At 40.8% G+C, this 24,200-nt stretch overlaps 1 protein-coding gene across 1 annotated transcript in view; it reads right to left on the reverse strand.

Annotated features, from left to right (window-relative positions):
• Window positions 1–143: 143 nt before the first annotated feature.
• TMEFF1 (transmembrane protein with EGF like and two follistatin like domains 1) overlaps window positions 144–24,200 on the reverse strand; it is a 120,434-nt gene continuing 96,377 nt past the window's right edge. Inside the window, exons 6-10 of the mRNA XM_062608963.1 lie at window positions 12,772–12,920; window positions 11,867–11,932; window positions 7,140–7,263; window positions 2,887–3,045; window positions 144–1,344 (exon numbers count right to left, since the gene is read on the reverse strand). Coding sequence (XP_062464947.1) covers window positions 1,260–1,344; window positions 2,887–3,045; window positions 7,140–7,263; window positions 11,867–11,932; window positions 12,772–12,920 — 583 coding nt within the window. The 3' untranslated portion in view covers window positions 144–1,259. The remainder of the gene's footprint in view (window positions 1,345–2,886; window positions 3,046–7,139; window positions 7,264–11,866; window positions 11,933–12,771; window positions 12,921–24,200) is intronic.

Raw genomic sequence — 24,200 nt, forward strand, 5'->3', positions numbered from 1 at the left:
TTTTCCCAGCAAAACAACTTCAGGTCTTCAGCTTGCTGCAATTGCCACATGGGGGTTAACAAATAAACACACTAAACCAGAGGCAACATAGTGAAAACGTTGTATTGTGTGACATGCTTTTCCAGTTCAAAATGTTGAAAGCATTTCTTTCTTTTTTTTCTTTTTTTTAATGAACAAATTATTAAATCCTACATGCAAAATTTTGAAAGCCTAAACTACATGTTAAAACAGCTGAACACATCCTATTCACACTTTAGCTCGGGATCTTTCAAACGACAACTAACGATCTATTAATATAACTATGACCAGCAGACTAATTTGGATGGACTTCTTTAGCTCTTGAAAATACTCTATACAAGAGCACTAGTAATTCATTCACTTTTATTATTTTTTTTGTATTTTAATCACAAACACTATACAATCAGTATTGTAGGTGTTAAAACATGTATTTGCTTTAAAAAAGTTTAAGAAGTATTAAAACAGCTTTAACAGTGATAAAGTAGGCTTTATTCCAATTCTTTGTGTTCAATTATTCAACACCAATTTTTACAATACCTACATCTACTCAGACCTACTTTTGGACCTGTGCCATCTGCTCTACCAGGTAACTTCCCAAATTATGAAATTTATATTTTCCTCTTTAAAAATAAATTGTTGGAATTCAGTATGAAGATGGCAGTGCTTAGACCCAGCCCACACGTCTTATAAATATGTTACAACTACACACAGCACACAGCTTCACAGTTCATGCGATAGGCAGTGTCTAAAAAATCAGTTACTAACTTCCAAAAACATTTAAATATCTACGGTATTTAAACACAGTGTTTTCTAGTTTCTCATAAGAAAAGTAAGCTGTAAACATTTTTACCTTTTGTTCATGCCTTGTTTGCTAGGTAACGTGGACTTTTTTGTTGGTTTATTGTTTGTTGCCTGTTTGTTTGTTTGTTTTTAAATCTACAACCATTGATGGAATAAATCTGTGTTCCCAAAAATATTACATTCCATGGATAAAGCACAAGTCTATTATATAACCATGTGATACAGATACAGAAAATGGACTACTGTATTCAAAAACATAAAAGTAAAGATACTAAAACAGTCCATAGCTGTTAGAGCTGTTGCTTTCAGAATACAGACCAACATTGTTACACTAAAAATGTTCAAAAATAAGGCCTCTGAAATAAATATTTCCATTCTTTAAAAAAAGATATAATAAAAATGTACATCACATGGTCAATGTAGGTATAAAAATCACTAAGTTAAACCATTCTGGATGATGTATCTGAAGTAAAATGGCCTAGGTTTTGCTTCTGCCGACGTCCTCTATTGTTTTTGGGGCATTTTCTGTTAAAAAAAAAAATAAAGAAAAAGGAGGACTGGTTTTATATATGCCATATAAAATTAAGCCTAGAAATAACACACTGACTTAAACTTCTGTACAGAACAATAGCAAGGAGTCTCTGAGCTGTGTTTATGAAGGGATGCTCCTGCTGTTCAGTACTGGACTGTTACCTGGGGACACCCATGGGACCCTAGATCACTCAGAAAGGAGTTCTGCTTGAGCTTAAGACTGAAACCAACAAGGTGCTATGTCCTTCAGCCTTGACCCAGCAAAACACATGCCACAGTGAATAATTACTCTGGCTTTACTCCATACATATTTCATACTTAAAATCCAGTGGATGGCAAGATTGGATCAAACAGCCTTTTGAAGTGCTGGACCTCCAAGCGTCCTGCTGCTCATGGCACCCCTGAGACAGAGCCCACCCAGGACTCTCTGTAAGGTGACTCAGGTGATCCCTTTCTTGGGGACAGACACACAGCTGAGGAAGGATTCACAAAAGCCAGCAATTCTGAGTGGGATGGGACTTAACCCATAAGGCAACAGGCAAGGCTCAATGGAGCATTCCTACTGCAGTGAAGCAAGACAGACTGTCCTTGAGAGACTGTGAGCTGGGGAGCAGTTGTAGGGAGGCTGAAAGAGGAGGGCTGCTGAACCACAGCCTTCTCACCAGTGCTTTGGCCAGTGGGGTGGTGAGTAAAAAAGGGATGACATCAACTGCATGAGCCAAGTAACTAACTCTTTTATAAGTGCAGGAGCTGTCAAAGTATGTGTATATCCACATGTATCATGGATGCCCAAGCATAGGACTTAAATGCTTCATGAACCTATAAGGTAACTAAAGTCAACCTTAACCTTAATTTATCCCAGAGACCTCAGACATCATTGGGTTCAACTCCTTAATGAGCAAGCTTAACCCCTTGTCATCAAAAGGAATCCATGGCTCTCAGCTCAGTTTTCATACAGGGTGAGACTCTGAGACAACCTAGAAACTTGAACTCTGTGCCTGTGTGTCTTTAAATTGTATAAAATAGGTTCCCATGGAGAGTGACTAATAACAGGACTAGATGCACATTAATTTCCAGAAAGCATATATAGTGTGAGAGATACTCCTTCCTCCATGTAACACCATTTACAGTGGTACTGCAAAGAGCAGCATCTTGTCAACCTCTCTGGTTTCACTGGGCGGGAGTAGGGATTATAGCTTCTATGAGATACCAGCAATGCTTGAGTAAGTTCAGGGAAGGTCTAATGCAGTAGCTGACCTTTTGGATGTGTTTCAAGGCTGATCTCTTCTGCTGGGCATTTGGTCTGGGGATTCAGAGCAGTTACTGGTGGTTTGTGAGTTTAAACCAATGTGTCTTTTGTGACCAAAAAAGCAAAGGCAATAGGATGTTACATAATCCTACAGCTTCAGTCATCAGGTGCTTTTTATGTGGATATTTTGAGATAAAGCATATAAAATTATGGGTGTTAAATATTTCAATACAGAATAAGTATATCCATACAGTGCATAATTTTTCACTGTTTTTGTCTTTACCTACCTTGTTATGCACATGACAATTGCAACTATAATGGCAATCTGTACAGCTCCAATTATTGCTGCAATAAGGACATGCGTAAGCTTTTGTCTGCTTGGGACAACATAAAGAATACTAAAGTCTGTCTTTTCACAGTGCTGTCCAGTATATCCTGATTCACACCTGAAAAAGAAAAGGGATCTTTTAGGGAATCTGTAATTTGAAAACAGCCCAGTCATTCTGCAGATGAAACGAGGAGTTCAAGGTGACTCCAGCTGAGAAAGAGTTGGTGAGAAGATGGAGGTGTGGAGATATGCTCTGCTTTCATAGATTTGGTTACTGGTGACCGAGAACACACCGGCACGGTGAATGTCCTCATGTGGCAAAAGAAACTTATGGGATCATTATTAAATTGGGGCGGTATTTAGGAAGAATAAAGCAAATAGGTGAAATAAGTAGAGGAGGTTAAATGAAGCATGCTTAAAGAAGCATGCTCAGGTAACACAATGTCAGCACGCTCATTCGGCTGCAACGTCAGCATGAGAGAGACATGACAAAGAGGAAGAGAAATCTTGAAAAATGTGGGAAAAGGAAGATCTCTTTTCCAGCTACAGTCTACAGAAGTGGAATCCTGCAAAAACTATCGGACAAGCTGAGCATCACACCCCTCCTGCCTTGTCACTGAAGCAAAATTCACTGGAGGCCAGGTTAGAAAACACAGAGCCCCACAGTGTTAAAGTGGGAGTCCATGGAAGAATCCATAAAAATTGGCTAGGGACAGGGGAGAAATGGTTGGAGGCAGAAGAGAAGTAGCTGCTCTAAATGGTAGCTTTCCAGAGCAAAGCAGCAGTTAGCTCAATGAGAACACAGAGGCTGCCCCTGATCAGCAACATAAATTCAGGGAATGCCAGATGTGCCAGCAGTGAAGGTGGCAGAGAAAACATGCTCTGGAGCAATTCATGTTGGAAGGCAAGAGAGGCTGAAGCACAACACTGAAAGGCAAGAGCCACCCAAGACACTGAGCTGAACTCTGCGGAATGGAAGTCCACCACTCACATCCCTGAGCAAGTTCCTTGTACAGCTGTCCTTTAAACTCACTGATGCAAATGGATCATCCAGGGCAACTGGATTACATACAATTAGCCTCCAGCTGTATGGTAGGAAGCTGGAGAAGAAATGCTCACACACAGGCAGAGAAAAAACCCTTTTGTAAACTGGATCAGATAGACCCTAATGCAACACAAAATCAGTCTCATCCATCAAAAAGTTTTGTGCTAGGGTAGGAATTATTTCTGTTTGGAGGAATAAAATAAGTACTCCACAGCCATTCCTGCAACTGCTAATGCAACTCCTAATCCCCCTTTGCATGCAGGGATAACAATTGGGGTTTACATGTTCATAATCTTGTGACTCTACTTTCTCCAGCCATCAGCTGCTGTGTAAGGAGTTTTGGTTCAGGCATAAAACAAGTTCCTGTAAGAGCAGAGTTATTAAAGAAAAGCCCTGTGTACTGCATGTAAACTCAGTAATGATTAGGAAGAGAATCAAGAGAAACGTGTATTAGCATACATGAAGGAAGAGGGTGGGGAATAAGTTGGTAATAATGCAAAAAGAAACAATTTAAGGAAGAGAACTCCTTTCTAGTGGAAAGGACTGAATTTTCATTGTTACTTCGCTTTTGTTTTCATTAAAGAAGGTAACAGTCAAAGTGTGATTAATGTGAGAATTGCTTTAAAACAGAGAAGGCAAAACAAAGCAAAGGGGACACAAGTAATTCAAAGATGTTTTCTCAGAAACACTGAAGCCACAGGAAATTATTTCTGAGGAATATTGAATGGAGATTCAGGAGTATTGAATTCCTGTAAAGAAGAAGTGCTCGTGTTAAGAGCTATATTGGCGATGGGATGAAGTTTAAGCTTCACTTAAACTAGTGTCCACTAGTTTAAGCTACCTTAAACAGGTAGAACAGATTAAAAAGCATTCTGCTGCATTAACATATAGCAAGATAATATAGCATTAATACAATAGCAAGATAAACAGAGGTCAGCATGGATTTATCAAAATATGCTGATCAGTCAACTAATTGAGTCAGCGTAAAGAAGTTCTTTGCAAAGGCTTGATCTGTGCCTCCCTGATGGAGCCTGTCATAAGGAAGGGGAAGAACTGCAGGGCAGCAGCAGATAGACCAGATCACAGATGTGCAAAGGCTGCTAAACTAAATATTATGCAACAGCCTACTCCAAAACCTTCCTTCCACCCGCCTGCTGCGAGTCCTGGAGGGCTGCCGTACAATGAGCAAGGAGATTCATTGCCCTCAGTGAAAGCCAAAGTCAGAATTTGCCCTGTGCAGGTATTTGCTGCAGTTTTTAGGTCATCTGAAACCTCACATAGATCACTACCAGCAAATGAGAGCCAAATTAAGCAATGTACATGCTAGATGTGTATGAGAACACAAAGCATTTGAAAATAACAATCTACCCCCAGCATTCATCATGATATGTTACTTGCCAAAGAAGGAGAGAATTTTTTCTTTGGTAGAAGTACCTGATTACTACAGCAGATTGCTGCCTGATATAAATCATTTGTTTCCTTATTAACTCTGCTCTAGTAGGAAACATGGATAAAATATGAGACCATCAGTATTTAAATAGCCAAGAAAAATCCAAAGGCGATCTGATACTTAGGGTTAAGAACAGACAATCAGAAATTCTTGACTGGAACCATGTGAGGGTTGTTGCGCGAGGTCCAGTGCTGAGACAGTGTTCAGGCTGTTCAAATAAATAACTGAAGGTAGGAACAGTAATTGTAGAATAGAATATAAAGGGAGAGTACATTAACTAAATTCATTGAAACATTGCCTGTCAGTAATTATTAGAGTAATAATAAATATTTGCATGATAGAACAGTAATTGAATCATTAATGAATACATTTCTATGTGATTAGAGCCTTCCAGCAAAACAAAAGTTCAAGAAATAAAAAAATATAAAATCAGCCAGGACCTTTTTCCTTGAAATACCTCTACTTTGAATATTTTGAGGACAAACCCATCTAAAATTTTGTTAAACACAGCTCTAGATTAAAAGAATACTGTATTCAAATACTGCTGTATAACGCCCATCAAGATAATGTGGGCGGATGCACCCAGTTTCCCAAAAGAGGCAAAGCCATTTTGAGCTCTCTTGGCTCTGTCCAAAGAAAAGAGAAAAACAAGTAAATCCTACTGGAAAGGTGAAAATAAACAAGAAAGGGTCTTGGATGGCAAAAGGAATGATATAAGCTTCCACATGCTGAAGCTGACAACCATATTGGCTCTGCCTTTTGGGCTTCCTGCTCTCTGATCAGTCTGGAAACCCTTAAATCTTGGCAGTGCAACACCTCCTTAATATCCCTGATCAATAAAGATCAAGGGACAAGATCTGATAGTATCTAATGGATTTACAGCTGAATTTTCCAAAGCAAATGAAAGCAAAGAGTTATAGCATCTTTGACCACATTAATCTGAAAGTACAAGCTTGCAAGACAGAAGTTCAGGAGTGAAAGCTCCTAATGAGCAGGGCACTACATATCATGAAGAAAAAGTGGCCATTTTCTGTAAAAACTTTTAAAATTAATTTTAGTTTTTGAGGTAAATAAAGTTGCAGAATTCAGTTGGTGAAATGTAAAGAAAAATATTGTCTGGGGGAAATAAACTGGAACATTCAGGTAAACTAGGAAACACTGAGCGGCTTTATACTGAGAGTACTGAGCTGCTAGATTACACTGTAGACAAACAGCGTGGGCTGAAGAACATGTTGCAATATTATACTCTCTAGATGAAGCCTATTACTGTGAAAAGGACAATTAATGTTAAAAATAAGATATTGATACTCTAGAGAGAGTTTATGACAGGAGCAATAAAATGCACAGATAGTATAAAAACAGACTGAGAGGTCTATGGGGAAAGCAGTCATACAGAGAAACCATGCAAGGCAAAGGCATTCTTTTTGTGGGTTTTTCTCTCTCCAGATAGGATTTAGCAGCTGAAAATAAGAGGACAACACTAAGGCCACACTCCTCAGGGATATTAAGCTTCTGAACTACCTGACCGAGTGTCGCCTCTGAGCACTATCATCCACATGACGGGAGCAGCTGGGTGCTACCCACAGCATAGGGATACAGCTCTTGTGGCGCTGCTTAGATAAGTGCAAATTGGTACATGCTGTAATTATGTCTAGAGAGCATTTTGATTAAGCTTTACAGCAATTTCAAGCACACTTTGGAGGCATGCAGAACTTACCGGCAGGAAGCCTTCTGAGTGGAATAAATGAATTCACATTTTCCATGTATACAGTAGCCATTGAAGCTTTCTGAACAAGGCATGTGGTTTCCAATGTAAATGTCTTCTCTTTGATCGCTGGCATCTTGAAAAGAAATATACATAAATGATTATAAATGTCTGTATGATATTCATTAAAAAATCTCAACCAAGAAAAGCATATCCTTAAAAACTTGCACCAAATAGAGGAACACAGAATAATAAAGCAAAAGCTTAAGGGCGAAGTTTCAGAGGCACCTAGAGATTTGCTAGAATGTACTGCACTGAAAAATGATCCTCAGAGACATCTAAATATGCTTCTTATGTCAGGTTTCTTGAAAGGAGAAAAGTATTCATGACAGAATCAAGCCAATGGAGGAAGATCAGCAGAAGCTTTGTCAGTGGCATTGGGACAAAGAGCTAATACAGAGAGCAATCTCCCGTCCCTAAACAGAGGAAAGAAATCCTGAAGGGTTAGAAAGAATCTGAACCACATTTTATTATTACTGGGCAGAAAACAACTCCATAAAGCCTAGATCTGACTGGTACCACTGGTCACTATAGCTGAAATAAAACACACTACAACACCGGTCTTCCTCAGAGAAATGGTTTTATGGAGAGGGAACTCAGCACAGCTCAGCACAGGAAGGCAGTCCCTTCTGTGCCAACATCTTTCATGCTTCTGTGTTGTGACTAAAACTATCTAAAGCTGCATATATTTTCAACCATTCTTTCCCCAAAATTTTTCTATAAAAAAGTCCTAAACACTTGGTAATTCATAAAGAATTTCTCTATAGAGCAGGGATCTAAAGATGTGAGTGTAATTGTGGAATATGTTCATTTCCATAGCAATAGACTATAGCATCACAAGTACAAGATTATAATGAACTGCAGGTGCCAAGCAAAAAGGGACTTTGAAGAATAAATCTTATACAATTGCAGATACTTGAAATAACACTAGCAAGAAAGAGCTGCTGGTTTAGGTCTTCACTGAACATCTTCTGAAATGCTTTCTAATTTGTTCTAGGAGAAAAAGAAAATCTATTAGAGGTTTTAGATATAAGGAAGTCTGTTGGTTCAGGCTGTGCTTCAAAGATACGGAAGACTTGATAAAAGGGAAGAACATTGCCTGACATTGACAAGATGTCCACCATTGCCCTGATGCAATAGACTATGTTGTGGCATGTATAAGAGGAGAAAAGTGGGGATGTCTCATCCCAAAACTGTTGCCTCCCTCCTCCAAGCAGTAATTACTGTCATATTTGGTCCCGATCCAAGGCTAATAACAAGCTACGTACAATTATAGATCATAGAACAGTTAGAGTTGGAAAGCCCTTAAGATCATCCAGTTCCAACCTCCCTACCATGGGCACGGATGCCTCACACTAGATCATGTTACCCAAGGCTCTGTCCAACTTGGCCTTACTCTGTTCATATAGCTGTGCCATGCACGTTTTAATGCACGCACTAATGCAGAATGGGAGGCCCAGTGAAAGATGTGACCCCTAAAAGGTGAGATGGCCATGGCCACCCAAGTCAGAGGCAAAACTTGTTAAATGTAGGAGGTGATTCCTAGTGTAAAACAGACATTTACCCACCTATTGATGGGAATCCATTTTTAATCTGAGAGGCCTACAAGACTGCTTCATAGCTTCAAAGTGAAAGGTTTAACTGGCATAGGAGCCATGAAAGAGTGACCAGATATATTAGTTCAGATGCTTCACCAGAAGAAGGAAGAGGCATGCACAACACCTGAAACCCTGATTCTCATGTTGGTACTACGAAACCAGCAAGCCAGCTGAATCTAGGAAAAGAGACCTTAATGATGTAACTTTAGTAAACTGCTTGCACTGCGGGAGGGGGAGACTGCCACGGCTGCGGTTCTAGAAACTAGGAGGTGTTAAGCATTCAAAGAACAGGCTTTAACAAGAGTAACCCAAAGGAATTTAAAGCAAAAGCAAACAGAAGTGTGGATTATTCTCTTGTACTGGAAGAAAAAGTAATTCAAAGCCAGCTTTCACTATCTCGAGAGACACGACTGCTGCATTGAAAAATTTCAAAACACTATTTCTGCACAAGGCATATTCCCTCTGTGCACATCATTTGACAAAATTGAGACTGCACAAGCTGTATACATTAATAATAATAATTATATACAAAGTTTTTTCCACTAACTAGATTTCAAGAGCGATTTATACGCAATGAATAAAAGGCTGTAACTTCTTCTGAATAGGAACCAAAAGTGGTGTTTCATTACATCACATAATAAGATGTATACTGCATTTGGTGCCTTTTATGCCTTCAAAATGTAAGTGAAAATTGACATTAAACCATTCCAAATGGTACATCATATGGAATGAAAATAAGAGACTTTGTGAAAAAAGAAAAATATACAGAGCTTTTTGGAAATGAATGGCTTTTCAAGAAGAATGAAAGGAATGTCGAATGTCATGGTAGGATGGCTTTACTCTGAGATGCCATGAGAAGGCAAAACAAGCATAATGACAGTAAAAAATAAAGACCAGAGCTAACAGAGAGGATACTCACCCCTCACAACAAAGCATGTATTAAGACTGGCACTGAGGAGAAACAACAAGCTATCACCATCAGTGATTCCTTCCTGTGCAGAATGGAAGCACCCCATTTGAAGATTGGACCCTCTTTTCAGGGAATTTTGCTGCCTCTCTGGGGCCCGAATTAGGGAAGTCATCACAGGATTAAAGAGCTTAGTACAAGCTTCAGACTATTATCCATTTGTGCTCTTTCACATGGGTACTGATGATGTAGCAGTAAAAAGTCTGAGGTCAATCAAAAGACATTTCAGAGCCCTGGGAAGAATGCTGAAATACCTGGGAGCAGAGGCAGCGTTTTCCTTAATCCTCCCAACAATGAGGGGAGACTTTGGAAGAAACAGGTGAGCCCAGGATAGCAATACCTGGCTCCAGGACTGGTTCTTGCACCAGAACTTTGGGTTTTTAGACCATGACAGAGCCTTTGAGACACAAGGTATGCTGCAGCCTGATAGGATCCACCTGCCCTGAAGAGGAAAATGCAACTTTGGGCATACGCTGGAGGAACTGATTGAGAGAGCTTTAAATTAGAATCAGAGGGGAAAGGGAATACCAGCAGCATTGCAGTAGATAAGCCAAGGGTTGGCATGACATTGCCTAGGGCGGCAATACTACTGGGAATATTTGTACTGCTCCCGGGTGCACAGAGGTCTCAGGAGCATACCTGAAATGCTTGTACACCAACACTCGTAATATGAGAAACAAGCGGGATAAACTGGAAGTGCCGATTAGTTCCCAGAACTGACGTAATTGGTATCAGTGAGTCTTGGTGGAAGGAATCCCATGACTGAGTGCTGGGATGGAGGAAGGCTACATGCTGTTCAGGAGGGATAGGCAAGGCAGGTGAGGTGGAGGTTTCACGCTGTATGTAAGGAAAAGGTTTGACTGTGCAGCCCTTACAGTTAGTGTTGATGTGGTTGAGAGCCTCTGGGTGAGGGGTTTGGGGACCAAAACCAAGGAGATGTTGTAGTGGGTGTCTGTGGACTGAAAGGGTTGGAAGGAATGTGCTATGAGGATTGGTTAAGGACTCTGGGCTTGTCTGGTTTGGAGAAAAGTAGGCTGAGGGGCAACCCCATTGCTCTCTACAGCTTCCTGAGGAGGGGAAGTGGAAAGGGAGGTGCTGGTCTCTTCTCACTGGTATCCAGGGACAGAATATGTGGGAATGGTTCAAAGCTGTGCTGGCGAGCTTTAGACTGGACTTTAGGAAGCATTCCTTCACAGAGAGGGTGGTCAAACACTGGAACAAGCGTCCTAAAGTGGTGGTTGATGTTCCAGGCCTGCCAGTGCTTTAAGTTAAGAGGCATTTGGATGATGCCCTTAACAGCATGCTTTAGCTTGGTCAGTCCTGAATTTGTCAGGCTGATTAGATGATTGCTGTAGGTCCCTTCTAACTGAAATAATTCTGTTCTATTCTGTTCTGTTCTAACAGTGCCATTATTTGTGAGAAAAGGGGAGAAAATGTTAAGACCTATGCAGATCTGCCTTTTGTCAGTAACTTGAAAAAGACAGAGGCATTTTTCTACTGGACAAGCATACTTCGAGCAAGAGTCATGACATGCAGAAGCATATATTTTTGTTCTGAGAATGTACCTAACACATGGGCTACTACCAGGTAAAATAACAGAGTAGAAAGTGAAACTCTGCCCTGTTTCATTTATACTAAGGTTATTAAAGGTAAGGTAAGGTTCATATAGGTAAAACATTTTTAAGCAGTGTCAGTCAGCATATTAGTTTACTGAAAAATATTTTGAAATAACCTAACAAATATAGAATCTGCTTTTTTTTTTTCCCAGAAGTTAACACAAAAGATGGGGTCACAGGAGGAAGGCTTATGTCATTGCATCAGGAATGTCAGCTTGGTGTCTTCCAGTAATTTTCACAGCACTTGTGGGGAGTCTAAGCCTAGGACCACTGCATAGGATGGTGAGCAGCTGAGCATCTTAGATGACTACAGCAGGCAAAACTCACAAAAAATCCTGCACATCTTCTTTCCAGCCTTGCAACCCGCTGTAAGAAAGAAGCTGTTAACAGCTCTGTCTCAGTTACAGAAGTCAAAGCTGTAAGGCAGACAAGAAGGGACCTGTGTGCTGTTTTCCAGTCTTGTGAAACTGTAATCAAACAACACAGTCAGCACAGTACCTTTCACCTCTGGCCGATACTGCATGCCATCCTCTTTCTTTCCAGCGGCGTTCGTGTCATCTGTTTCTAGATAAATACATGCATTGATAGCTATTAGGAACGGCTTATTTCCAGACCACTACATTGAGAAGCCAGAATAGTAGTCAAAGAATTACTTAAATTGCAGCAAAACTGGACACATTCCCACATTGTTCCTCCCATAAAACCTGCGCACCAGGTCAGTAACCCACTGTCCAGACCAAGACTTGGCACACCTTAAGCTATAGGCTTTGAACTACAGCTTTTCTGTGGTATGGGCCTAGGTTATTTTGGTGACAGTCTGCTTTTGGTTTTGGAATTGTCCAAGCTACAGATCTAGATGTAACTGGCAAAGAGATGGTGGAAAGCTGTTATTCCCATGAGAAAGTCCTAACTGCAATATCCCAGAACTGATGAAGAGTCATGCACATGACTAACTATAAGGCAGTAGACCAGAGGGAGTCAGTGGATCATTCCAACATGGGAAAAAGAAAGGGGTATTTGTGCAATCAGGGCCAACTTGACTTACCTTGGAAGCACATTGTAAAGCCCACAGCAGCAAGAGGGAACATTTCCCTTCCACTGGTATTCCTTTTGCTCTCATACTTCTTACCACCCCCTCATGTAAGACACATTGGACTATCACTTAGATCCTCGTAAGAGCTTTCCTTGTCTTTCCAGGTAACAGCAGCCAAAGAAAGGTAATGTAAACACAGCACGTATATATGTAGTGCAAACATACCTCTGTGTCAGAAACTCTAAAATACAGGCAGGAGTTCGCTGATAACTGGATCAGTGACTTCTGATCAAAAATGGAAACAGGAGAGCTGTACCAAGCTCACTTATGTCGCAACTTACATTGACCATAAAACCAAAATTAAGCATACCTGAGCAGTGTCCAAGATGCCTGATGTCGATCTGCTCTTGCCTCAGACATGATGCTTCTCTAACAAAGCATGGATTGTTATAGGAACTTCCATCAGAAGCACATACAGGATTAAAACTGTATCCACTGCAGTCTATATTACATACACACCTGTTAATTCAAACATACAGCAAAACAAAATTGACATCCAGAAAAACAAGAATTAAGTTATGTTGAATCCTTATCAAACACTAGCTCATACACTAATGCCAGGGGAGAAGAGCATGCTGCATGAGGACACTGAAGAATCTGTTGATGTCTCAGGCTTCTAAGCAGAAGGTACAAAATCATGAATCAGTGCTTCAGTGTGCTTTTTAATAAGGCATTGATGTTTCTCGTCATTTTACTGTGATATCAATCTCATTGATTAACACCTGAAAATTGATAACACATTGCTAGGAAAATTTACTACATTAATATAACAGTTTGTGATGCTTGTTCTCAAAACCAGATGAATATTGTATTTTTGGGGGTCGTCAGGATCCCTGAGAGGGAAACAGACAGAAAAGGATTCCCATTTCTGTTAATCAGTAAAAAGATACTTTCTATTTCAGAGGATGTGCAGAATCAATATGCTCAGTTCAGTGTGTCATTTCAACATTTCATTTATACCTTTGAAAGTTAACAGTGGGGGCTTTTATGTTGTATTTAAAACAGGATTATGCTATCTGAATTATTTTATACCGCATCCAATTGACACTTTGGTTGTTTTAGATGTGGCATTTCCCATAAAATTTGTAACTAGGGTTTTAAAATGAAAGTAGGAAAAATGAAGACCTAGCATGTAGCTGGCTCCTAACCACACAAATGTAGGACAGCCGAAGACTTAGGTAGGGCTGTGACTTACCTGTGTTCAGTTAAGACAGCTTTGTTACCCCAGCAAAAAGGCCTGAAACTGTACAGGTATGAATGTCACAGGAAACCTTTACAGCTGTCAAATCCCCAGCCCTCTTGTTTTAATCAATATTTTACTTTTTAGCTGAATCTCTGTTTTTGAATGACAATTTCTCTGTGTGTTTCACCTTCCTCTGTAAGCTCTGCTCTGCCTGGGAAAAGTAAGAAGTTTGGCTGCAGAACATGGGCCAAGGTGGGTACCATGTCCAGTGCTTAGCTGAGCTCCTCTTGATGCTGTGAGAGCAAGAAGAGCTGCTATACATCCCCTGAGGAGGTGCCAGTGAGTACGTGATCCTCTCCTTACCAGAAAGCTCTGCATTACAGGGTACATGGTCTGACTTCTAGAAGCTGCTGCTACCTTCATCACAATTCACTGTTATAAAACACAGGTGGGAAAAAAAAACCCTGAGCTACCAATTTGCCAAGGTTTTTATGTGCTTTCCAGCTGTTCCAGGTACAATCAAACTATTAAATAGATGTATGTGTGTCTCAAGTCAGTAACAGATCTTGCAGTGGGACCCAATTCCATGCTGCAGAAGCACTGAAGATGGCCAGTGTACCTTTCACTCTTTATCCACCAGCAGCTTTTGCTGCCAAAATTTACAGGTGCTAATTTTGCCAGTAATATTTCATGCCTGTGAACTTCAGGTTGTTGCTAGACAAAAGAACACCTCTAGTACAAGCCGGTTTTTAAGTGCACCTAATGGCACTGCCCCAGTATTAAGTCTCTGTACCTCTTAGTGACCCACCTCAAAGCACTCATGAAGCCACTAAATATCAATATGATGAACATATGATATTTTTTCTTACTAGAAATGGTAATGGTTGCAAACTTTAGACCCAGGAAAGGAAGGACTCTTTTGTCTACGTGCTCCCGCATGATTTTAAGCCTAATAAGCCTAACGAGGACTTTAACAGGATTTACTATATGCAACTAAAAGGCTCAGCAGTTGTGCACATTTATTGACACACAAGAGCAGACAGCTAGTCCTAATTCGTATGACACTGGCTATGTGCTTACAGATACCTTCGCACAGCCTTAAAGCTCAGGAACCACCACTGCCTGCATGGACCCCTCCTTGTCACATTGGTATAGGTATCTCTAGGCTGATTCGATCTGTATTTCTGTGTTCAAACTGCACTAAATCTGCCTGCAGTCACCATCCAAGGTCTGTAGCACTGCAATTACTGTTGGGATTTGTCATCCCTCGTGACAAATAAGGTGAGTTTTGAAAGTATTTTTTTCTTCCTTTTGGTGACCTTACAGGCAAGAGTTGAAACTGCTTAGAAGCTGCATACATTTGCGTGATTCGCTGTGTTTAGATTTAGCATCTAATCTTAAATGTTTACTTTCTTAGCATTGCCAAATGCTTGCTTTGGGGTAGTTGTGAATTCCTGACCCTTTTTCTGACAAACGCTCTCAGTCTTAGTTCCAAGAATCTTTTCAACGTACAAAAATTTCTTTTCATATTTTAAAATTTACTTCTAAAGGCAGGAAAATAGTAACAAAAAACAACACCAGAAACTACAAAAGGAGAACTTGTGACACTTCTGTAAGTGCTGGGGCAGCATGAAGCAGCTGAAGCCCACTGACCAGCTGCAACAGCCTTGCAGGACAGACTTGATGACTGCCAGGGCTGGGAGTAAGCGAAATGCCAGCCTGCTGCCAGTCTGGATGCTGGGATTTGCTGGAGGCTTGCAAGCACACCAAATCCCCACTGGGGCCCTGCTGGCACTACAGACCACCAGCAGCTGGCAGCCATATGTGCTTTCCACCCACAGGCTAGATGGGGCTCGCCAGCTGGACTGACCCATCCAACCAGTGGAATACGTGCCTGCTGCCCACCCGTACCCATGCTGCCCGCACACATGCTCCCCAGGCACTGACCGCCCTTCCCTATCGGAGATGGGGTGGATGGTCCTGTGCCTGCCTCACTGTGGCTAACTGTTAGCAGCTGTTGCTGACCACAAAACCAACTGTGCTGCTGGGGCATCCCCTGGCATTTGTGTCCCTGATCTCCAGCATCTGCCCCCTCTTCCAGGATCCACACCATCCTCCTTCCAGGCACCCTTCTTCTGTCCTAGGGCGCAGCCTTTCAGGACACCTCTCCAGAGCCCAGGCCCTTGGTTTGTGGTCTATCTGCAGAAGTCCAACTTCCCAGCTGCTGAATCTGTCTCATGTCTCTTTATTAACTGGACATATCAGGATGTGACACTTTTGCTTAGCCCAGGCATTAACCAGAATTTACAACCAGTCTATGTTTATTGAAGCTCCTGAGTTCAAAAGTTCAATTTCAGATGCTCCCTTCCAGCATGGCATCTAATTGTCTGCCTGAAGCCATTAGCTACTTCTTTGCCTAAGGCCATAACACCAAATGGTACATCTGGCCCTCACCTGGCCATTAAGGTACTGGTGTAGATGCTTTGACAGAGCTGTCTGGCATGTAAAAGTGGGTGGTTTATGTACACAATGAGATAATGAACAGTTGAACTGGACTGATGTACCTAAACAAATTGAAACTATTGTGCTTTGTTATTCCAACAGAAAAGTCTGAAGCCTTCCAGAGGGCTGAAAGGGAATGACTTAAGATGAGAACATGGCTGTGACATGATGCCCTGATGCAGAGTCTCCATAGATGCAGTAGGGTGGCAGAGAGGGAGCCAGGAGCATGTGTTAGAAACCTGTACCCATTAGAGAGTCCATATGGGGTGCAGTGACATTGTCCTTGCTCATAGCTGGTTGGTACTACCCCCAAAATACAGCCAGGCCTGCAGGAAGTGCCAAATCGAGAGACAAGAGCAGTGAAATGCAGGGAGTGCTGTTCTCGATAGAAAACATGAAACAAAAATGTTTTTAACTGCTCAGTGTTTGCAAAGGAAGGTAAAACTGTGGGAGAGCAAGCTGCTGCTCTGATGTTGCACATCAAACACATTGAAACTGGTGGTTGGGTGCCTGCAAAAGGACAGGACCACCACCACAGACTGTAATGAAAAGGCAGCTCAGGAAAGTATTGGAAGATCTCCAAATGAACCCACTATGAAATGCTAAAAACGTGTTCCATCATCTGAAGACAGAGAGCCACAGAGAGCAAACAACAGCTTGATACTGAGGAGATGACAGAAAATACATCCTTCTGAGAGGAACCACATCCCCCACCAATGAGTCTGAGTCCTGCAGCCAGGCAGAAGTCAAAGGCCAAGGCTAAAAAAGCACAGTCCGTGGGGCTGAACCATCCCACAGACTGTACAAGCAGCACACAAAGCATGGGAGAAGACGCAGCAGACAGTGTTAATGAGCTAAAAGCAGGGCCTCAAAGGGCAGAAATCTTATCTGGGCTTTTGCAGGCAGGAGAAGCTGTGTGAGGTGCCATGAACTGTGGGCTTTGTTTTTCTTCACAGCTGAAGACTGAAACTGGACAGAGAATTGAAGCCACAGGTTGTAATCTTTTCCTTTTATGCTGGCAAGGGATCACAAAGACAGCAGAGGACAATACAGAGAGCTGCTGGGGAAGGGAGGGCAGGAAAAACTCAAGATCATGAAAGGGGACAGGGATATGTAGGAGGGGCACCCAGAGAGGAGAGAGTAGACCCTAACTGTGAAATTCTGATATCCCACCTTTTAAGCACTTCTTACTTCTGCCTTAGCTCCCACCAGCACTGTGCCCATGTACAGCAATCCACAACAGCAGTGCCACATGCAGTTTCCCAAGCTTGGCTACGAGCACTGTCCAGCATGACTTGTGCAGAATGACTGATGAATGGCAGCTCTGCCCCAAGGCTGGACTCCTCCATCCACCAGTCTGATACAGGCGCTAGCCTGAAAACCTAGCTTCAGGGCAAAGGGATGCAAAGGTTTTGATCATATTTCTAAATTCACATGCCCAGCATAAAAATATTAGGTTATACAATTAGAGATATTTAATTAGAGGCAGCCAAAGCTTTAGCCCCATCCCTCAGGCAAACGCTCTGACAGGTATGTTTATTCCTTGGGAGTGACTCCCAGGATCAGGAAGGATCTTGGGAAAGAAACCCAGAATAATGGAAATTTTCACAAAGAGAAAGTAATCCTTTTGAAAGCTTGCAAAATAAAAATGCCAGAATACTTTTAAACATCATAGTGTATTTCTCATGGCTCTCAATTATTTACTCCTGCTATTTGGAATAACTTCCAGGAAGACCTGCCTTAAGTCCAGCAGTGGTGCCAGCATAAATTGTTGTGTGACAAACATGGCAGGACACCTGCTTGGTGTCCTGTGAAAATAAAGAATCATAGAATAGCTAGGGCTGGAAATCATCAAGTTCCAGCCCTAGCTGATGCCTTCAGCCTGATGTGTGGCTGCTCAGCACAACCTTCAGAAGAAAAGAGTTGGCCACTTAAGAAAATGTCAGTTAACAGAATCATGTACTAACAATGCCTTGAAGTGCTTGATGTTTCACAACAGAAAGAAGTGAATGAATGCTTCAAGTTTTTGCTGTAACAGCTTGCTGTAAAAATCACATTGGAATAAAAAGAGTCAGAGCACTACAGGAGTCTTTTTTTCACAATAACATTCCTACTGGTTTTAACCAAAGGGATTGAAACAGGTAGTAAATCCAAGTTGATGTCTTGCTAGAGAGGGCTGCTGCTCAGTGTCCTCAAACAGATCTTTTCTCTTGCTTAGCCCTGGAACATCAACAAGACATATTCAGGTGTTTTTCTGATGTACTAGAAAGAACTTTAATTTTGTCTCCTGTCACCAGAGCGTTGACATCCTATGAAAAAGGCACCAGCTTGTTGTGAAAATGTGCTTTTAGAAGTTGCGTGTGTATCGTTCGTTCATCAACACCATTAGTTAAACAGAAGAGCATTTTAACTTCAGGAAAGTACAAAGTGCTATAATTAAACCAAACAAAATTTCTAGGTGGTTTTAATAAATACGGAATGAGAATGTACAACCCATTTATTAGGGGCTACTAGGTGTAACAAAGAAAACGTGTTCAGTAAAATGATGTGACACATCTGAAATGAGCTTGGGCTGTATGAACACTTGCTGCTATCAGTAAATTAATTAGATCCCCAGAGATCAGAACACATTTCAAGGCTCTTTTTTGTTTTCAGGCTTCAAGGTGTACGTGGTTTGTTGGAAGTTCTGTGTGCTTAAAAACCATGGTAGATTCAAAGAAAAGAGAGAAAAAAGAGAAAGGAAAAGCATTACAGACTTGTGGAGTGGGCTTGGCTGCTGAGAGACTAATGTTTTCAACCAGCAGAACAGGCTGCTGCATTTGTGCCCATCTGGGATTTGCTCACAAATGTATTTTTCTGGTTTGTCCTGACAGAGTGCTGCTTGCTGCCCCTTCCCAATAGCCAACTGCAATAGCAAGCTTTCGCAGGTACTCATCTGTTTATTGGCACATCTTGCTTACAAATGTAAAATGGAAGCACTAGAATAAAACAAAGTGTGTGAAATGCACACAGATGGATAAGGGTATGCTTGAAGGAATAAATCTAGGTGAATTGAAATAGCAGAGGTGTTGCAATTGCAGTTAAGAAGATAACCATGTCAAATGAAGGATTATCTTTCATTTTATGTTTCTTCCCTTGTGTGCAATTCTTTCCAGATGAAGCCTGAACTAAGAAAATCTGGATTTCAAAGTGATTTTTCTACCTATTTGTCTAGAGCTGAATCTTCATGAGGTTTTTTCGGCATCTTTTTTCAAATCCCTTTATAGCACACACAAAAAAAGAAAGAATAGATTTCAATTCTACAAACTTTTCTGTGCCCTGCTTGAACACCCTCTTGGCCTTTACTTCCACCCAGCAATGCAGAAGACCCTTTAAATGCCATAAGCTTCAGCTACTTTCCTTCTTGTCCTTGAATTTCATGGAATGGCTTGCTCTGACCACTGTAGAAATTCAGTCCTTTCCTGCAGTGAGCTTCTAGCAGCGTATGTGGTGAACCGCTGCTTGCTCTCACAAGAGCAACCTAACCCTCCCTCCACCTTTGAATAACAGAAACCTTCAAAGACTTGGCACACACTGCTGCAAAGATCATTAAAAATAGACATTAAAAAAACCCCAGGCCTGGATAATTATCCACCTAGGATCAATTCATTTTCTTAATAGTCAGTATAATGAAAAGACCATTATACTATTCCTTTCATATCAGGATTTCCTGTAGCTCAGTTTTACATTATTCAGTAATCCCATGACACAATCCTAAATCCCTTGTTTAGGTTCATTTCCTCTATTGTTTGTGACTGTGTGTTTTGTTTTACACACAGATACTTAGGACTTTTTCTCTGCTGGACCAGAAAGCTGTGAATTGCATTTACACAGGATTAAGACACCCTTCATTATGAATACCTGCATACAATATCAGACCCTAAAAGGCCAGAAAAAGAAAGGTTGGCAATGGCAGATGAGTAAGAAAGTGTTCAAAAGAGGCAAGTATAAGCCAGTATGCCATACTTCTAACAGAACATATCTTTCTCTGGAAGAAAAATCAGATAGACTGGGGTTTTAAAATGTCTATATTGGTATTTCTAAGTGTTAATACACTTCTGGATTTCTGGTTTGGCCATTGTGAAAACAGACACTATGTAACTAACAGGCCACTTGAATCTATATATTGCTGTTACACATTCTCTTTACAAGGCAGATCTTGTAAAATGCTAATCTCAAAAGGTCTACTTAAGGATCAGTTGTCAATCTTTCCTGAAAATCTACATTATGAGTCAAAACAGATCTTTGACAGCACAGTACACATTAAAAAAAGACTGAATGTGCTCAGAATCTCATTTCCGTATTTCACCTGTTAAAAACGAAAATACAGGGAAAACTGAGAACATGACACATTTGAACCTTTACAGTGAGGTTATTTTTAAGTTAATGATTTTCTTATCTAAGAACAAAAAAAAAAAAAGGAGAAAAATTATGTTTTAAGCTAAAAGTAATGAAATTTATTCCACCCATTTAGGGACTAAGGGAAAGGAAGGTTGTTACTGAGCATAAGATGGAGGGCAAGATGACCATTCAAGTAGGGCTTTGACAAGGCGGAGCAATCTCCTGAAGGCTGAAGATGCAGGGAAAGCCACATGACAGACTAGGGGAGGACTGGCAGGGGAGCAGTTCTGCAGCAAAGGACCTGAGGGTCCAGGGGAACAGCAGGCTTGGGCCCTGCATTACAGGAGGGCTGCCAGCAGAGCAAGGTATATGACTGTTGTCCTTCACCCTGCACTCGTCAGGTCCTGTCTGGTGCACTCTGTCCAGTTTTGGCACTCCCCAGTAAGAACAAGTACTTTGAGAAACTGGAGAGGGTCTGGTAGTGAGCCACTGTGATGGGTAAATGGCTGGAGCATGTGCTGCATAAGGAATGGCTAGGGGAAATGGGCTTGTTCAGCCTGGAGAAGAGGAGGCTAAGGAGGTGACTGCTGTCAGCAACAACCCAGGAGCGGTTATGAAGACAGAGAAAGGTTTTTCTCAGATGTGCACAGTAGAGGGGCAAAAGATAACAGCTGCAGCTCATGGGGAGAGAAATCCTGATTGAACAGAAGGAAATCATTCCTCAAATAATAAGCATCCTGAACAGATGCCCAGATGTCCAATCTCTCTTCATGGAGATGGTCAGGGCTTTCCCGCAGAAGCCCTTGAGTCACCTAAGCAAACTACCCCGGCTGCAATGCAGGGACAAAGCCTAGACCCAAAAACCTCCTAGAGATGCCTTCCAACCTGCTTTATTCTATGGTTCGTGATTTCATTCGGGGTATTATTTTCCTGAACTTACAACATACATCAAAATGTTTTTCAAAGCAACATTCCTTCTGACAATTGTTAGGTATTGGAACGTTTTTTTTATTTGGGTATTCAGCAGTGCTTTGGCATGCAAGAGGAAAGGGACACACCACATAACACAGTGCAAGAGCAGAGGATGTAACTCCTCATAACAAATACTACTTTTTATACTGGAAAGATGTTTCACATTGCAAGGAAAAATTGTGGGCTGAAACCACTATTCTTCAGTTGATTTAGTATGTTTTAAACGTTAATATTAAAATACTATAAATATTTATTGTTTATTATAAATGTAATAAATATATTCTTTATATTTAATAGACAAGTATTAAAATGTTTTCTTTTGGTATGTGTAAGAAGAAACTTGTGGAAAAAAGACCACATAGTAGTAAGAAGCCTTTAAAAACTTATGGAAATCAGGATCATTTGAAAATTGAAGTCTTTTATGAAGAAATATGCATACTTATGAGCCCACCTTTTTAATCACAATACAGAATAGTTTATATTATCAGTTTCTTTGCCAGTGCTGCAGGTGGCTATTGGAAAATAATAATAACAATAAAAGTTATTCATCTCTCCAAAGACTGTAAATAAATAGCAATTTCAGTTTCAAACATAAGCAATAAACTGAGCTATTGTGTTGCTTAGAAGCTTTATAAAGATTACACTGAACATTATTTATCTGAGCTTTTTAAAAATTTACTTGGAGTCCTTAATAGGTACAATAGTATTACAAGTATTTATATACACTGCTTTCATTGAAGAAAGAGTTCATTTAAGTGTTACATTGATGAGAACAATTTTACAACCACATCTGTTTCCATTTGTTCTGCATTCATACTGTATTATGTTAAGTGTTTCAATATTATCGGTATACTATCTTTTGATTGTGTACTGATAGGATGATCTGTTTATCTCTATCTACAACTGAAAAGTCAAGTGCATGCTAAGACTGCAGCCTGAATACTCCAGAGTACATCAACAGCAGACCATACGTATTTGGGTAGGTGCAGTCCCTATCAGCTCTAGGTGGCCCCAGCTTTGTGCTGCCACCTCCATCTCCACTTCTCAACCTGACTGCATTTCCAATTAAAAATTCCAGCAGAAAACACACAACCACTCTTGTGCTACCTACATCTCCAGGTTTCTGGCCAGTTTCCCACATAGAAGTTTGAATTTACCAACTTCTCATTTACTTTTTCACTCCCCTGCTACGTTTTGCACCAAATCATTCCACGATTCTATGATTATACATGATACGTTGCCTTCTCAACAGAGCAGAGGAAGGTTCTGGCCAGAGAGGCATTTTGATGGGCAGGGTAGAAAGGGAGGTACTGAATGAGCTATCTCAGGCTTTTCCCATGATGTATACAATCAGTGATTCACTTTTGTTGCTAAAGGGGAAAAAATCCCCCATGGTTAAATCCCTGTGAAACCTGTTGTCTGCATCCTATTACCACAGACTTACAGAAAATCACTCTACAGATAACATGCCATAGTACATGTTTATGCAACTTAAGACTAGCAGTGCGTCTACAAGTGATTTTCTATGCTCTTGAAAAGCCTGTCCTGCCCATAAACTAACAACTTTTTAAAGTGCTTATAAGTTGTAGGAGAGAAGAATAAAAGGAGAAATCTATTTCCGTCATTTTTCCTCAACCTCTTTCCTTTTTGCATTTATATGAAGAAGCAATGTACTGATTTGCATACAGTGGAACATCAGCTTTCCATTTTCAGTATGGTATGCTGTTTACGACAACCATCTCCTCAGGCTTTATTTCGTTGTCTCAATCACTCCACTTAAACTCGACTGATTTTTTTTTGCAGAGGCAGTGGAAATTATAAAGTTGTTTATATTTTTTTTCATTCAATTTACTATGCATTGTAACCATTTCTGGTTTAGATAGATGATGTTTCTGAGAAATCAAACAAAATGAAGATACAAATCTAAAACTCTGTGAAAAGCCTGAATTCTTCCAACTATGTGTGATCTTGCATAATAAAAGCATATGTAGCAACTTTGATCAGAGACAGCCATAATGCTTTAATGCCAAACATGAAAACTAAAAATCTGCAACTTTTTCCAAAGGAAAAATACAATTTAAGAGCAACCAAAAAGTAACATCACTAACTTGTAGTATGGGGTGCATCTAAGCTGTGTACAACTGACCTTGTTTAAATTTGCTTTTAAAGATCACCACAGAACCACGGAATGATTTAGGCTTGAAGGGACGTGTAGAGGTCATCTAGTCCAAGTCTCTGCTCAAAGCTGGCTCAGGAATATATCTGATCAAGTTCAGAACATCTGCATGGCTGGAAACTTCACTGCCTCACCAAACACTGTGTTCCGGTGCCAGACCACCCTCATGGTGGAAACCTTTTCCATTATGTCAGATCAGCATTTCCCATGCTCTGACATGTGTCTGTCATCCCTCGCACTATCACTGTCCTCCTCTGAGAAGAAAGGACTTGCTTAGACATGTGCAAATCCAACTATAAAAATCAGGAAATGCCAAGTAGTCTTGCTCCTACTTTCTTGTCACAAGAAACATCCTACAGTATTCAGGTACCATCATTTTTTGCATAGGACTCCCACATCTCTCCAGGCCCAAAAGACAAACTACAGTCCATATGGAATAGACCTGTATTTAGCAGGATCATTCTGTTATTAGGGGAAATTCTGCCTATTCTGTGCTCTAGGCTGTTGTGGCTGGCCTGTTGAAAGC

The sequence above is a fragment of the Pezoporus occidentalis genome, unplaced genomic scaffold, assembly GCF_034315485.1.
Source record: "Pezoporus occidentalis ecotype Australia unplaced genomic scaffold, CSIRO_AGI_Poc_V1 ctg132, whole genome shotgun sequence".
Classification (NCBI taxonomy): domain Eukaryota; kingdom Metazoa; phylum Chordata; class Aves; order Psittaciformes; family Psittacidae; genus Pezoporus; species Pezoporus occidentalis.